Below are 13,948 nucleotides of genomic sequence, written 5' to 3'. Positions count from 1 at the left end.
TCTTATTAGTAGTGGAGATTTGATTTACTTGCAGGCTTATGGTAATATCGTGTCGATTCTGACATTGAGTGTTTCTTTACCCCAAACACATTGAGTGATTTGAGTGAATCCCGGTAAAGTGTTGAGTTATATGCATTGAGATTGATGAATGAATGGATGATTACAATTGAATTTAACTTGTTCCAATTAGTGGTATTCAATTGAAATATGTCTTGACTCGAATAATTCTTGTGATCTCTACCTTGCTTCCTTGAATATGAAACTTGACAAAGAACGATAAATGAAGTTTTTAACTAGTTTGATTAATCATACTTGAGGACAAGCATGAGATAAGTGAGGGGGAATTTGATGAGTGTTCAGAATTGTTAATCTTTGTTCGTTATTTTTTCAATTTTGTGGAATTATTGCTACTGATTTGGTCATGTTATGCTTGTTTTCGTGCAGGTCCTTACTTTCCAAAATTAGTGACAAAACGAGCGCATTTTGTATTTTTTTTTATTATTTGGTCACGGATGGAGACATGGGCACGACACGGTCTAACGTGGCAGTTTCTAGAAGGTCCAGTCAGCGACGATTTCTAGAAGACTTCCTCCGCACGCCTTCCGGAAGATTGACGAGCAAAGTTGCATTAGGAGACTAGCTTTAAGTTTGAATTTAAATTAAAAAAACAATTATCTTAGGATTATTTTATTTTATTTTCTTGTTTATCCTTAGGCTTTGAGAGGCTATAAATACCCACTTGGGGTAACCCTAAACTCATCACTCAGATTACAATTCTCTTTTCTCTCTAATTTTTATAAAAGCTTTCTCTTTTTACTTTTCAAGTTCTTTTCATTTTTCTTTTATTTTTCTTTTATTTTTCAAGCTTTGTTTTCAATATGCTAATTATGACTTTTGTCATGCTTAGCTAAAATTTTCATAAGCCGAGAGCTGACGCGATGACTCAATTCCAACGGGAGAATTGAAACAGACCCTTAATATCTTCATAATATCTCTCTCAATCTCTGCGCTTATTTTTCAAAATCAAAACAGTTTTCAAAATCAAAGATTGACTATGGTCAAGAGGTTGTTGCGATTAAACGTGTGGGAGGAAGATTTGGCTTATAGAAAGCAATTCGACTTCCAGGGAACACACTTGGCGAGATGGCTTCGCCAAGAGGGATTTGATATCGGAATTGACGGTTATTGAAGCAACAATCCGAGTCGGTCGTCACGAACTTCAACGGAAATTGATCTATGACAATTGATGTTGTTAGAATCAATTCCCGAAGCTAGAATCAAAATATTGCCTTGGGTATTCGGTATACAAGATAGAGTCATGGGGATTGCCCTCGTAGACAAAGTAACCGACATGAATCCCGAAGAAAAAATCTTATTCTATGATCAGAAGGAAATTGAGTCAAAGCAAGGCTTGAGGCTATTTTATCGTATTTATTCACAATCTATATTTTCTTATTTTTATTTAAATTGCTTTTATTTATTTAATCGCTTTTATTATTTAAATATTTCATTACCAAACCCCCCCCCCCATTTATTACTTTTATGCCTGGTGTAAACAAACCGAACAAAAGTTTATAATTTTCTAAGTCCCTGTGAAATCGACCCTTACTTCTCTATACTGCGAATTTCCTTATTTATTATCCGAGAAGAAGGAATTTTATTTGACATCAAAAACGACAGTTGTCACAAATTTTGATCGTGATATTCACGAACACCATTTGTCTCCATATATCAAATTCCAAAAACAAATGAATACTTTAATTCACATAATAAACTCAACTTCATATAAAAATTCTAAAAGAATTTCCATCGATCTATGTTCAATAAAATTTCCATTATCCAATCAAGAATCAACTTTAATATCACCATATTAACTTATCACTTTAAACACCTAGAATCATTCCTACATCAAATCTAACAATTAAGAATTTTTAACAAAATATTTTCTTAATTTTCTCCCTAGACCAAAACTTTGAAGTATTTCTCTTAATAGTCTTCATTTTGATTCCATCACAATTTAAACAGTAACACCTCGTTTCCAATCAATTCCAATCATTCACATAACAAAAACAAATCAAAATCAACTAATGTCCATGGGATATACATCGGTTGCCATTAAAAAACAAATCAATTCAATTAAAATCCTTAGAGTTTGATGGGAACGTGGTCGCATGCATGGTGTACAAGTCAACAACCAACGAAAGCCTTGTAACTAATTAAAGGCGACACATATATAGAAGGTGTCGGTGTTATAAATAATAAACCAGTACGCGTGGGAATTAAAGTAGTATTGTATTGCTGCGTGAACCATAGTGTTCCATTGCTCCATATAAACATATAAGCACGTAAAATTATCAAACCAAGCTTCACAGGACAAGAGGTAAGTCTGACAAATTGTTTTTTTCTCATGGACACCCGAAGTGGACCGTATGTCTCAACTTAGTCCCCTGATGATTTTTTAATCAACCTTTTATGTTTGTTTATGCTTCCATAACACTACTAGAACCAAAATTCAATCTTATTTCTTTGAATTCTCATTTCCCCTCCAACCACCAAAATCATCACTTTCACAAATCAAGCATTAAATAATGAGATTTTACTACCAAATGAAAGAGAATTTAATGAGGATTATTTTTATATTTCACACTTTAGTCTAAATTTAATTAAAATGGACCAAAAATTAAAAAAAGGCAAACCCACCTTTGACTATGGAGGTTCGACGCTCCGGAAGAGAGAAACTGATTTCTTAAAAATTCTAAGTAAATATCTTCTAATTTTGACTTTTAAAAGCTAATTAAATTGAACTTTTAATTCAATTTAATCCAAAAGTCTAAATTACCCTTAATAAATCCCTATTTTTACCTCATGCCATTCCTTTATTATATTTTAATATTCTTAAATAGCTGTAAAATTTCATCTCTCAATTTCCTTTTTTGACCATATAATTTTCCAAAATTTTATTTTAGTCACTACATTGCATTATTCCACTTTATAGTTCAATTTTCACCAAATTTCACCAATCCAACTTAAATTCCACTAATTAAAAATATCCACATACTTTTTATAACTCGAAACTACATTTCTTTAAATTTTTGTAGACTTCCGACTCAATCCGACTATCGAATATTCTTTCAATTTTTGTCATTTAATAAATTTTTATATGCAAACTCCAAATCAAAAATCTGAAACATACTAAAATATATGTCTTGGACTGAACTATTATTTACAAACCAAAATAACTTTTGAAAATTTACTTTTTAGTCACTAAACTTTTACAACTTTATACTTTGGTCTCCAAACATTCCAATTTCTACATCCCAACCACTATTCCAAAGTTTGGGTATTACAACAACGCTCGAAAAGTACCGTTGAGTACCAGTAACAATGAACACTGCGGAGCAACATTAATTTAATTTATAAAAAATTAAATTCTAAATAACTCATCTTATAATTATAAATTAGTTAAAAAATTAAAGATAAATATTTAAAATAAAATATTAACTACATTATTTTTAAATAATTTTTAAAGGTAAATTATACTTTTTTATTGTTAAAAAAAGATCATGGAAATAATGTAATTAATATTTTATTTTGAATAATTTACCTTTAAATTTGTAATTAATTTATAATTATACGTTGAATCCTATAAAATTTTAAATTTATATAAATTAAATTAAAGATGGTCAACGGTATTTATCATTAGTGGTGCTCAGCGGTGCTCGTCAAACGTAACAGACTCATCCTTTAAAGTTCATAGTTATTCAAATATGCCGAATGATATTTAAATAGATACACTTGTAGAATCTAAATTTTGTACAATCTATATACCAAATAATTTTTTACATATTATATTTAGGATTTGATTGATTAAATTCGAGAATCCAAATTATATGTTTTAAGAGAGATGGTGATTTGTGAATAGAATGTTAATATAAACAGGTAGCAATAGAAGGGAAGCTTATTTAAGTCATGAAAGGAAACCATTCCTATCAAAGACTGACCAGAGATTATTTGGTGATGGGTTTATAATATAATCATCAAAGTATTTGGTGAGACACACTCAATATTCATCCAGCTACGACTTCATTATTATTGGTTGTATACCATAAGTAATTTGTGTTACATATCATTAATATTAAAGACTATTTGTCTATAGTCAAGCCAATAATATTTGAGTTCAATCATTGATGAAAACCCAAATATATTTTGTATCATTATTTATCTGTTAGCAGGGTCGGCCCTGAATCCAGACGTGGAGTGTGACTGCCTAGGGCCTAGGTTTGAGGGGCCCATTCTATACACCACATTACCGCCTAGGATTAGAAACCCTTCCACTGCTTAATAAAAGCAAACCCATCAACGTCTAGAAGTATTAAAGAAAAAGAGAAGCTAATTATGTCTATTCATTGTTTTATTATCATATAAGCTATACACCACATTAGATTTAGCTTATTTTCAATGCTAATTTATTGATTGCACCTTAAGTTTATCTAAAAAACAGCTGTCCATTGCATTGTTTTATTAATTGTTCTTTTATTCCTCATGTATATTTTGCAATGGCTAGATGCATACGATAGTCTATTGTTTTATTATGATAAAAGTTATACACTTTATTAAATTTATCTTATTCCCAATGTTAATTACTAATTGCTTTTTTGTTCCCCATGCTAATTATTAATTGCTCTTTTCTTCCCTGTGTATATTTTGCTTGTTATTAATTGTTCTTTTCTTCCCCATGTATATTATGCAACGGTTAGGAGCCTTTTATTCTCATAAAAGCTGTACTGCAACTCAGATTTTTCTTATTTCCACTGCTATTACAATAATTACAATTTAAAATAATCTTATGCTCGAGGTTAGTATATATATATTGATTGTGGTGTTAGAATCTTGATACTTTTTTCTCTTTATTATTAACTTTGTTTTCTTTTATTGTGCTAGATTTTTGGTACACCAATCTCGTCGTTTCAATCAATTGATTCCTTATTTACTATTCTAATTTTTTCGACTCGTGGTCTTGCGGAGGGCAATTGGAGATTGCGAACTGGCCTAATTGAGAAATTAGAATGCATGATTGTTTCTCCCTCCTCTTTCCTATTTTTAATTATTAAAACATAACTTATAATTTATAATTATAATAATATTCTTGATTTAAAAAATTCTACAAATTTACAATGATGTCTAATAATTCTGTAAATTTGTTTTATCTATAGTAATTTTGTATTTCTGTATATGTTTTGTCTATGGTACAAATTGTAATTCTCAAATTCTGTACAAATTTATAATTTAAATTTTAAATTTTAAAGTAATTATCACATACCTATTTTGCACAGTAGATTTTTTTGAGAAAAAAATGTATACAATAGTTATTTAGACTCTTATTTGATGTTTTATTTTGGTGTTCATATTATAACTATAAATATTTATGTCAACAATGTCAATTATCAAATTGGAAATTTGAGATTTTATCTTACTCCAATGGGTTACAATTCTAATTGAAGAATCCAGGTGCAATTGTTCTTTTCTTATACTTATTTATTAGAATTGGTTTGTGTTTGACTCTTTGATGAGATGTTGTCTAAAAAACATTTGTCTGGAAGTGAAAAAAGAAAAAAAGGAAGCGAGAGAAGGAGTTAAAGAAGTCACAAAAAGGTGCTCTTGATAAATTTGTGTTTAAAAAGGCTGATTCTCATGAAACTTTGAATCAATCAACTGACTGAAAATCCTGGAAATTATGAAAATGTGAATGATGAAGTGAATGATCCAATTGACTTTAATGATGTGCCAATGGATGAAAATGTTGAAAATTTAGGCATTGGTGAAGAAATACTTCGTCATTTGAATATATATGATCCTATAAATTAGGAGAATCTTAACAATAATGCGAGAGATATATTAGTTGAAAAATACCCCATAAGAGAAATGGATCTTGAATTTCCTGTTGATGAATATTATAGACATTTCTCATATGCATGTTATTCTAGAAAAGCTGAGCAATGGTGAGACTAGTGATAGAAAATGGTTATTTTATTCCAAAAATGGTGACAAAGTATATTGTTTTTGTTGCAAGTTGTTCAAATCGATTAGTAATGTAAGTTTGTTTGGAAATGATGGCTTAAGTGATTGGAAACATATTAGTCAAAGGCTTAAACAACATGAAAATAGTGTTGAACATATGACTAATATGAATACTTGGAATGAATTGAGAGTAAGATTGGATAAAAATCAAACAATCGATAAAAATTTGCAAGAAGAGATTATGAAAGAGAAAGACCGTTGGAGACAAGTGTTACAAAGAATATTCTCTGTTGTGAAATGTCTTGCTAAACAGAATCTTGCATTTTGAGGATGTGATTGAAATGATTGCAGAGTTTGATGTGATTATGCAAGATCATGTTATACGCATTCAGTATCGTGAAATTCATTATCATTATCTTGGACATAAAATTTAAAATGAGTTTATTTCCCTTTTGTCTCAAAGTGTGAGAAATTCTATCATTAAGATCATTAAAGAGGCTAAATACTTTTCCATAATTCTTGATTGTACGCCTGATGTGAGCCATCAAACAAATTACATTCATAGTTCGATGTGTTAATATATTAAATAACAAAGTTAAAATTGAGGAGTTCTTTTTGGAGTTTCTAAAAGTGGATGATACATCTGGATTAGGACTCTTTAATGAACTACAAAATGTTTTGAAGTCTCTTGATCTTAATGTTGATGATGTGAGGGGACAAGTTATGATAATGGTTCTAATATGAAAGGAAAGCACCAAGGTGTTCAAAAACAATTCTTGAAATTAATCCAAAAGCATTATACATGCCTTGTGCTTGTCATAGTCTAAATCTCACTCTTGGTGATATGGCACATTCTTGTGTTAAAGCTATTTCTTTTTTTGGAGTTGTTTAACGCATATATGCATTGTTTTCGGGTTCTACAAAGAGATGGAAAATTTTACTTGATAATATTCCTGGATTAACTGTGAAATATTTATCAAATACTCGATGGGAGAGTCGAATTAAAAGTGTCAAAGCTATTAGATTTCAATGTCCCCAAATAAGATTGGCTTTGTGTGATTTATATGAATCTTGTGAAAATGATGCAAAGTCAAAAAGTGAAGTTGAAAGTTTGGTGAATGCACTCTCAAGTTTTGAGTTTTTGCTTGGTGTTGTGATTTGGTATGCCATTTTATTTGTTGTTAATATGGTAAGCAAGAAATTAAAATCTAAGTCTACGTGCATTGATACTACCATAAGGCAATTAGAAGGTGTGATGTCTTACTTTGAAAAATATAGAGATGAAGGCTTTACAACTAGTATGAATGTAGCTAAAAGTCTTGCACTTGAAATGGATGTGGAGCCTATTTTTCCCACAAAACGTCGTGTGATTAGGAAGATATTTTTTGGAGAGAATAATGAGGATAACGAAGTTGAATCGCCTGAAGAGTCATTTAGAGTCGATTATATTTTTGGTTGTGGTAGATATGACAATTACTTCTTTGAAGAATAGATTTGAGCAATTGAAGACATTTGAAAGTATTTTTGGATTTTTATATGATTCAAATAAGTTAAAGTCATTAGATGATAATGAGTTGAAAGAATGTTGTTCTCATTTTCATTCCACCTTTTCTCATGGCAATTCATCGGATGTTGACTTAGATGATCTTTTCTCTGAATTGAAATTTTACAAATGACTTTGCCGACAGAATTATTATCCGCCACTGAAATTCTTAAATTTGTCAAATCTACAGATTGCTATCCGAATGCTTCAATTGCTTATACGATTTTATTAATTGTTCCTGTGACCGTAGCTTCAGCCGAAAGAATTTTCTCAAAGCTTAAATTAATAAAAACGTACTTGAGGTCATCAATGTCACAAGAAAGGTTGAATGGTTTAGCAACATTAGCTATTGAGAAGGAGATGATAGGAAACATTGATGTTGATGTTATTATCAATGACTTTGCATCTCAAAATGCTAGAAAAAAAATCGTTTCTTATGAGAATTTGTATATGTTGTTTTGTAGGTGAGAGACGTCAATTTTCGATTGAAGACATAATAGGAGTAAATTGAGTGAAAAATTGTGATGTCTCTTTATATATTTGGTAAAATAATGTTGGTTAATGTAATAGAATCTACTCTTATAATTTTTAATGAAAAAATTTGTTTGACGTTTACCGAAATTTATACTTGAATTTTAAATTATTTTTTTAAGGATCCTTATCTCTTATTTTGCCTAGGACCCTTAAAATGTTAGGCCCTGCCTGTTAGCTATCAATCACCGAATACCCAAGGAAATCCGGAGATCTCAGGAGCAGGTGGAATTTTCCGTGATGAAACAGGTTCGTGGGGTCTGGGATTGACTGCTCACTTAGGTATTTGTACAAGCGTGGCCTCGGAGCTTCATGCAGTAAGGCTCGGTCTGTCGATTGCTTGGGATTGTGGTTACAGAGCTATTGAGTGTGAAGTAGATGCTCGGATAGTTCTACAACTTATCGAGAATGGAGATGTTGCCTTACATCCTTTGGGAGCCATCATAGAAGACATCGAGAATTGGGCTCTCTTTCAAACATGCCTACCGTGAGGAAAACTTCTGTGCAAATATTCTTCCAAAGATGGGTTGTTCTTCCAGCTGAGATATCCTCCTATTTGGAAGCTGACATTAGAGGAGTCCCTTCCCCATAGGCTTCAATGTAAGTTAGTCGTTTTCTAGTTTTCCCGTGTAACCAATAAAAAAACCCCAAATGATATTATTAATTTACTTTTTTTAATAATTTATTCTTCAATCACAAGTGACCTATGTCATAATCAAATTGGATATTAAATTTATTTAATTAAATTAAAATAAAAATTAATATAATATAATATGTAAACATTAAAAATTACATGTATAATTATATTAAGTTTTTACCTCTTTCAAAAAACAATTTAGCAGTTATGTCACCTCTTACGTTAAAAGTTAATTACAATAGTTAAATAGTTAGGTAATTCAAAAATTTCAAAATCGATGATCAAAATAAAAACAAAAAATAATTTATCCTAAGTATTTTAATTTATCTAGGTATTTTTGAATTCACATATTTTTAGATGTTATTACAAAAAAAATGCATGAATCAACCTACTTTAGTGGTTAAATGAATCATTGTTGTTTCTTGAGGTCACGGTTCGAGCAATAGTGCTTGCAATAGGATGATTGAGTGTTTATTGTCAAATAATTGAGAGTATTTAAAATATATACTATTTTGTAACCATCTTAGCTAAATATATAAAAACTTTTATTACAAAACTTTTATTACAAAAAATACTACCTTTAAATTTTTAATTACTAATTTATTTAAAATTTAACCAAATAAAATATAAAAACGCATAAAAAATTAAAAAATTTAAATTTAATATGATAAATTATTTAAAGTTGCAAAGTCTTTTCTATGGAAATGAAGTCAACTCCTTGATTCATTGATTTTAATAATGAAAAAAAATAAAGGTAAAATAAAAGTAAAACTAAAAGAAGTGGTCAAAGCAAAGGCAAAAGTCATGTGCGTAGAAATTCTCTCCCCCCATATTTGGGCGCCAACCGATGATTCATCCTTATCTGCATGCAGTTACCAAACTTCAGGAGAGATTACATCAAAATCTTAACTTTCAAACCAACAGAATGAAATATAGAAAAAGAAAAAAAAAAGAAAAAAAACAAATATGGCACAAGCACAACAACCTGAGGAAAAGAAGAAAATGAAAGATGCCATGGCTACACCTTCGGCCAGAACCAGCAATGGAGTGTCGTTCAGATTCAATGCACATGCACCAGAATTCGTGCCTGCATTGTACAACCAAATCCCAGTTTCCGGTTATTATTACCCTTGGTTCCATTATCATTGTGCAGATGCTACTGCTTCCGACTGGTTTGGTGACCAAGAACCTGCTACTTACATGATTTGTAACCGTAATCTCTCCATCCCAATGCCTAGTTTTTCTTCGAGAAATGTCCTCAACAATGATCTACGTCAAGAAATCATCAAACAGGTCATATTTTCATCATCATTTTTAATGTATTTGATGTTTCTGGTATCTCTTTACATTCTGTGTAACAACAGGTGGAATATCTGTTGAGTGACATGAGTCTTATAGCAAACGAATCCTTCTCCAAGCAAATAAGTAGAGATCCTGAAGGTTTTGGTAAGAAAACTTGCAGTTCTCATGTTTTGAATCAAAAGAGGTTTTTTTTAACACAAATGCTAATGGATTTGCTTTAGTGCCAATATCCTTTATTGCTTCTACAAAGAAAATCAAGTCCCTCATAGCCAACCAACAGTTATTGGCTCAAATACTGACCTTCTCTTCAAATCTTGTAAGTTCTTTGAGTTCCATTAAAAAGTTATCGTCTTTAGTTTGGTCACAAATCATCATCTTTTTTTGTTTATGTGCTTCAAAGGTTGTGAGTGACAACGGTAAGAAGGTTCGACGGAAACACCCTTTCACCGAAAAAGAAAGAGAGGAAGTGCAGTCCCGTACCGTCGTTGTCGAGAATTTGCCTGATGATCACTCTCACCAGAACCTTGACAAGATTTTCGATGTCGTTGGGAGGTCAATCTATTATCAGTTCTACTTAAATTTATTGTCTGTTCATGTTAAGGTCTTTTGTTCGCAGTGCATAATAATGATGTTCTTAATACAGTGTGAAGAACATCCGAATATGTCGTCCCCAGGAATTCAATTCTTCCCGGTTTAGAATCGATTTCATCAAGTCGAACAAGGTACATGTGTTAGAATCGAAATTCGAAGCCAGTTTTCTTAGACAACTCTGCTGATAATTAATTTTTTCTTCTTCTTGAAGCTATATACTCTTGTGGAGTATGAATCGAAAGAAATTGCAGAGAAAGCGGTATGTTAATGCAGTGATGCTTGCTGTAATTGCCACAACTTCTAGTTATAATTTAAATGTTGGTGTACTTCAGGTCGAGAAGTTAAACGACAAACGCAATTGGCGAAAAGGGCTTCGAGTAAGGCCGCTGCTTAGCCTTAGGCTCTCGGTATGTCTGACTAAGATATTCATGATATTACATGCTTATACATGATTGAAATGCTTTAGTTACAACTATTACTATGAAATGAACATGCAGCCAAAGTCTTATGAAATCAAGAAAATCAGAATTTGATGGCATGTTAGACGGCGATGATTCGTTGTTTGCCGATTACTCTGAAGATTCCTCTCTGTCAAACAATGCTGAATCAGTTGAGAACAATGTAAGTTTCAAATTTATTTAACTATTCCCACTATGATGGCATATTAGACTGTTCTGCTATATGAAAAGTTCTTGTTCTGCTAGGTTGAGGATAATGGTGTGGGACCGAAAAGGGGATGGGGTAAGGGCTGGGGACGCCTTCAAACCAACAGTGGACGCGGCTTTATTCCTTCGAATCCTCAACCGAGCAATGCAGTCCAATGCGAAACATCGGTGAAACATATGATGAAGGGTCCAAGAATGCCGGATGGAACCAGGGGTTTTACCATGGGGCGAGGCAAGCGGATAACTTCGCCGGTGGGCTGATAGATGGCACATTGTCTCCGGTCTAATAGTTCTGCATCTCGAAAGTGCACTAGGAAATTACGATTCAGTAGCCAAATGCACGGTCTAGCCTTTAATATGTTATCAATAATTCAAGGTTGTATAGTTCAGTACTGTTTGTTTTGCTAGCTATTTTGATAGCAATTTTGTTTCCTGGAAAACCATTTTTTCTGCATTATGTTATTGTTTGGGTTCAGTTATCTGTTATAGATCTACCACCTATTCCAACAATTCAATTGAAATATTACATTTGTTTCTTTTTCGAATCAAGTTGAATTGAGTAAAATTTTGAGTTGAAATTAACATTGACAAGTCTACTACTAAGCATTCATTTCCCCCTAAAGTATCCATATACATCATAGGTAACACAGGTAAGCCTATATAAGAAACTAATTTGGTTAGTCAAAATAACTCAATAATTAACTCAAAACTTTACCATGACCTAATTAAATAATCAATGAATAACTTCATACATAAGTTATATAGAAAATAATGCATCTTTGTCAAACTTTATCTTTTTCAATAAGATGATCTGACAAGATAAAGCACTAATGTTTTTAAATAAAGTTAGAAATTTAAATCTTAATGATCTCAAATAGAAAAAATTGAATTGAATTTATCGTACACATGAATTTCTATAAAATATAATCCAAAATAATCTATTAATAAATCAGATTCCGATAATGAAATCAAAATATATATATTTGAAAAAGAAAGTGGCGGTTAAATTACTATTTTTATTGAATAAAATAATATTTTTTATTATTTCGGATCGGATCGATTTTATTTTATCTCAAAAAATCAGATCGAATAAGAGATATATATTTTTTAAATCGAGTCGGATCGGATGAAGGATGTAAACTTTTCGGATCAGGTCGGGTTAGCCGAAACCCGACCTATGTCCATCCCTGTTAGAATCCCTAAGGAAAAGTGTAGAAGCACAATCCCAAGTTCAATGAGCAATTTAACACCAAACGACACGGAACGGAATGCCTTTTCCTCTCAACTTTTCATCTTCTTTATTGGTCCATTTGTCGCTTCTTTGTCTCCTTTTTTTTTTTCTTGCTCATTTTCATGATCCAATCAAAAAGAACCCACTAAGAAACATTAAACCCTGCAAAAAACCAATCTTCAAAATATACTAATATTTCAAAGGAAGTTCCTTTTATTATTATTATTATTTGGTGATGTCTACACCCTTAGAGCAGCTGCAGCCACCACCTACAGGAGCGAGCCAACAAGCCGACACGGCCAATACGAGCCACGGGTCCGTCGGACCCGTCATAGCCGTACTGGCAGTGATCACTATCCTCGGAGTCATAGCTGGCATGATAGGTCGATTATGTTCGGGTAGACCCATCATGGGCCATGTTCACTACGATTTTGAAGGTTGGGTCGAGAGGAAATGCTCTTCTTGCATCAACGGCTCGATGGAACCGCCTCCGCCGCGGCCTGCGACGGTGCCTGCGGAGGAGACACACCAAGAGATCAAAGAAGAAGAAGAGCATGGAGAAGCTCAAGTTGAAGGACAAAGGCAACAGGGAAGTAGCAGTAATTCTTGATTTTTTATTGTACTCTCAGAAACAAACGGATTCTCTCTCTCTTTTTTCATTACTTTTTGTTACAATTTTAGTGTTAATGCCATTTTCTTTTTCTCTTCGGTTCCTTCATTTACGAGCATAATTAGATTTCTGAAAAGAAACATTATTTTAAAAACAAATTGTTAATAATTATAAAACTTATGTTTTGAGAATTGATTTGGATCTCTTGAATGGAGATTTGTGATATGGAAAATGCTACATTTTATTCTATTAGACAGGTGGATATCATATGGCCTATGGGTTCATCGTGATGAAATGATTTCTTCTGATGTTAGCCTATCAATTATGTTGGATTTTTGTATTTGATGAAATTTATTTATTTACTTTTATAATTTTATTATTAAATTCAAATTAATAACATTTTAATCGTTCCTATTAAAATAAAGATGTGATAATCTTAATATTTTATTAAGATATAAATTTATTGTTAATTAAATAGTTTAGACTGAATTAAAATATATATTCAAATTAATAACATTGTAAATACTATATTACACTAAATACTGAAATCCAAAAAATATAAAAAAAATTATTAATACATGGTAAGTACAAAGCTGTATATGTTCAAAAATAACTTTCAATCTTTCGACATTAATGACTCATACCCTTGACATCTATGGTTCTCGAACCTAACTCTTTAAGGAATAACAATAATTCATTTACCACTAAAACTACTAACTTCGTGCGAATGAAAATATTAATGAATTGGATTTGAATGAAAATTTAAAATGTTAACGGTTAGGTTGTAGCCTCATTTAATTCTTTTTAAATATTATTAAAT

At 31.6% G+C, this 13,948-nt stretch overlaps 2 protein-coding genes across 2 annotated transcripts; both read left to right on the top strand.

Annotated features, from left to right (window-relative positions):
* The first annotated feature begins 9,574 nt into the window (after positions 1-9,574).
* Positions 9,575-11,573, top strand: LOC120120639 (la-related protein 6C-like). The gene is made up of 9 exons (XM_039140224.1): positions 9,575-10,022; positions 10,094-10,175; positions 10,253-10,347; positions 10,432-10,583; positions 10,675-10,753; positions 10,834-10,881; positions 10,955-11,016; positions 11,114-11,243; positions 11,327-11,573. Exons 1-9 carry the CDS (start codon positions 9,696-9,698, stop codon positions 11,546-11,548), a joined length of 1,197 nt encoding a protein of 398 aa, XP_038996155.1. The 5' UTR covers positions 9,575-9,695; the 3' UTR covers positions 11,549-11,573.
* Positions 11,574-12,753: 1,180 nt separating this feature from the next.
* On the top strand, positions 12,754-13,128 carry LOC120120652. Its single transcript, XM_039140232.1, has one exon. The coding sequence runs from the start codon at positions 12,754-12,756 to the stop codon at positions 13,126-13,128; it is 375 nt and encodes a 124-aa protein (XP_038996163.1).
* Positions 13,129-13,948: the final 820 nt, after the last annotated feature.

The sequence above is a fragment of the Hibiscus syriacus genome, unplaced genomic scaffold (genome assembly GCF_006381635.1).
Source record: "Hibiscus syriacus cultivar Baekdansim isolate YM2019G1 unplaced genomic scaffold, ASM638163v2 tig00110343_pilon, whole genome shotgun sequence".
In the NCBI taxonomy this organism is placed as follows: Eukaryota; Viridiplantae; Streptophyta; class Magnoliopsida; order Malvales; family Malvaceae; genus Hibiscus; species Hibiscus syriacus.
The sequence above is the reverse complement of the archived record's forward strand: the minus strand, read 5'-3'. Positions and strand labels throughout refer to the sequence as shown.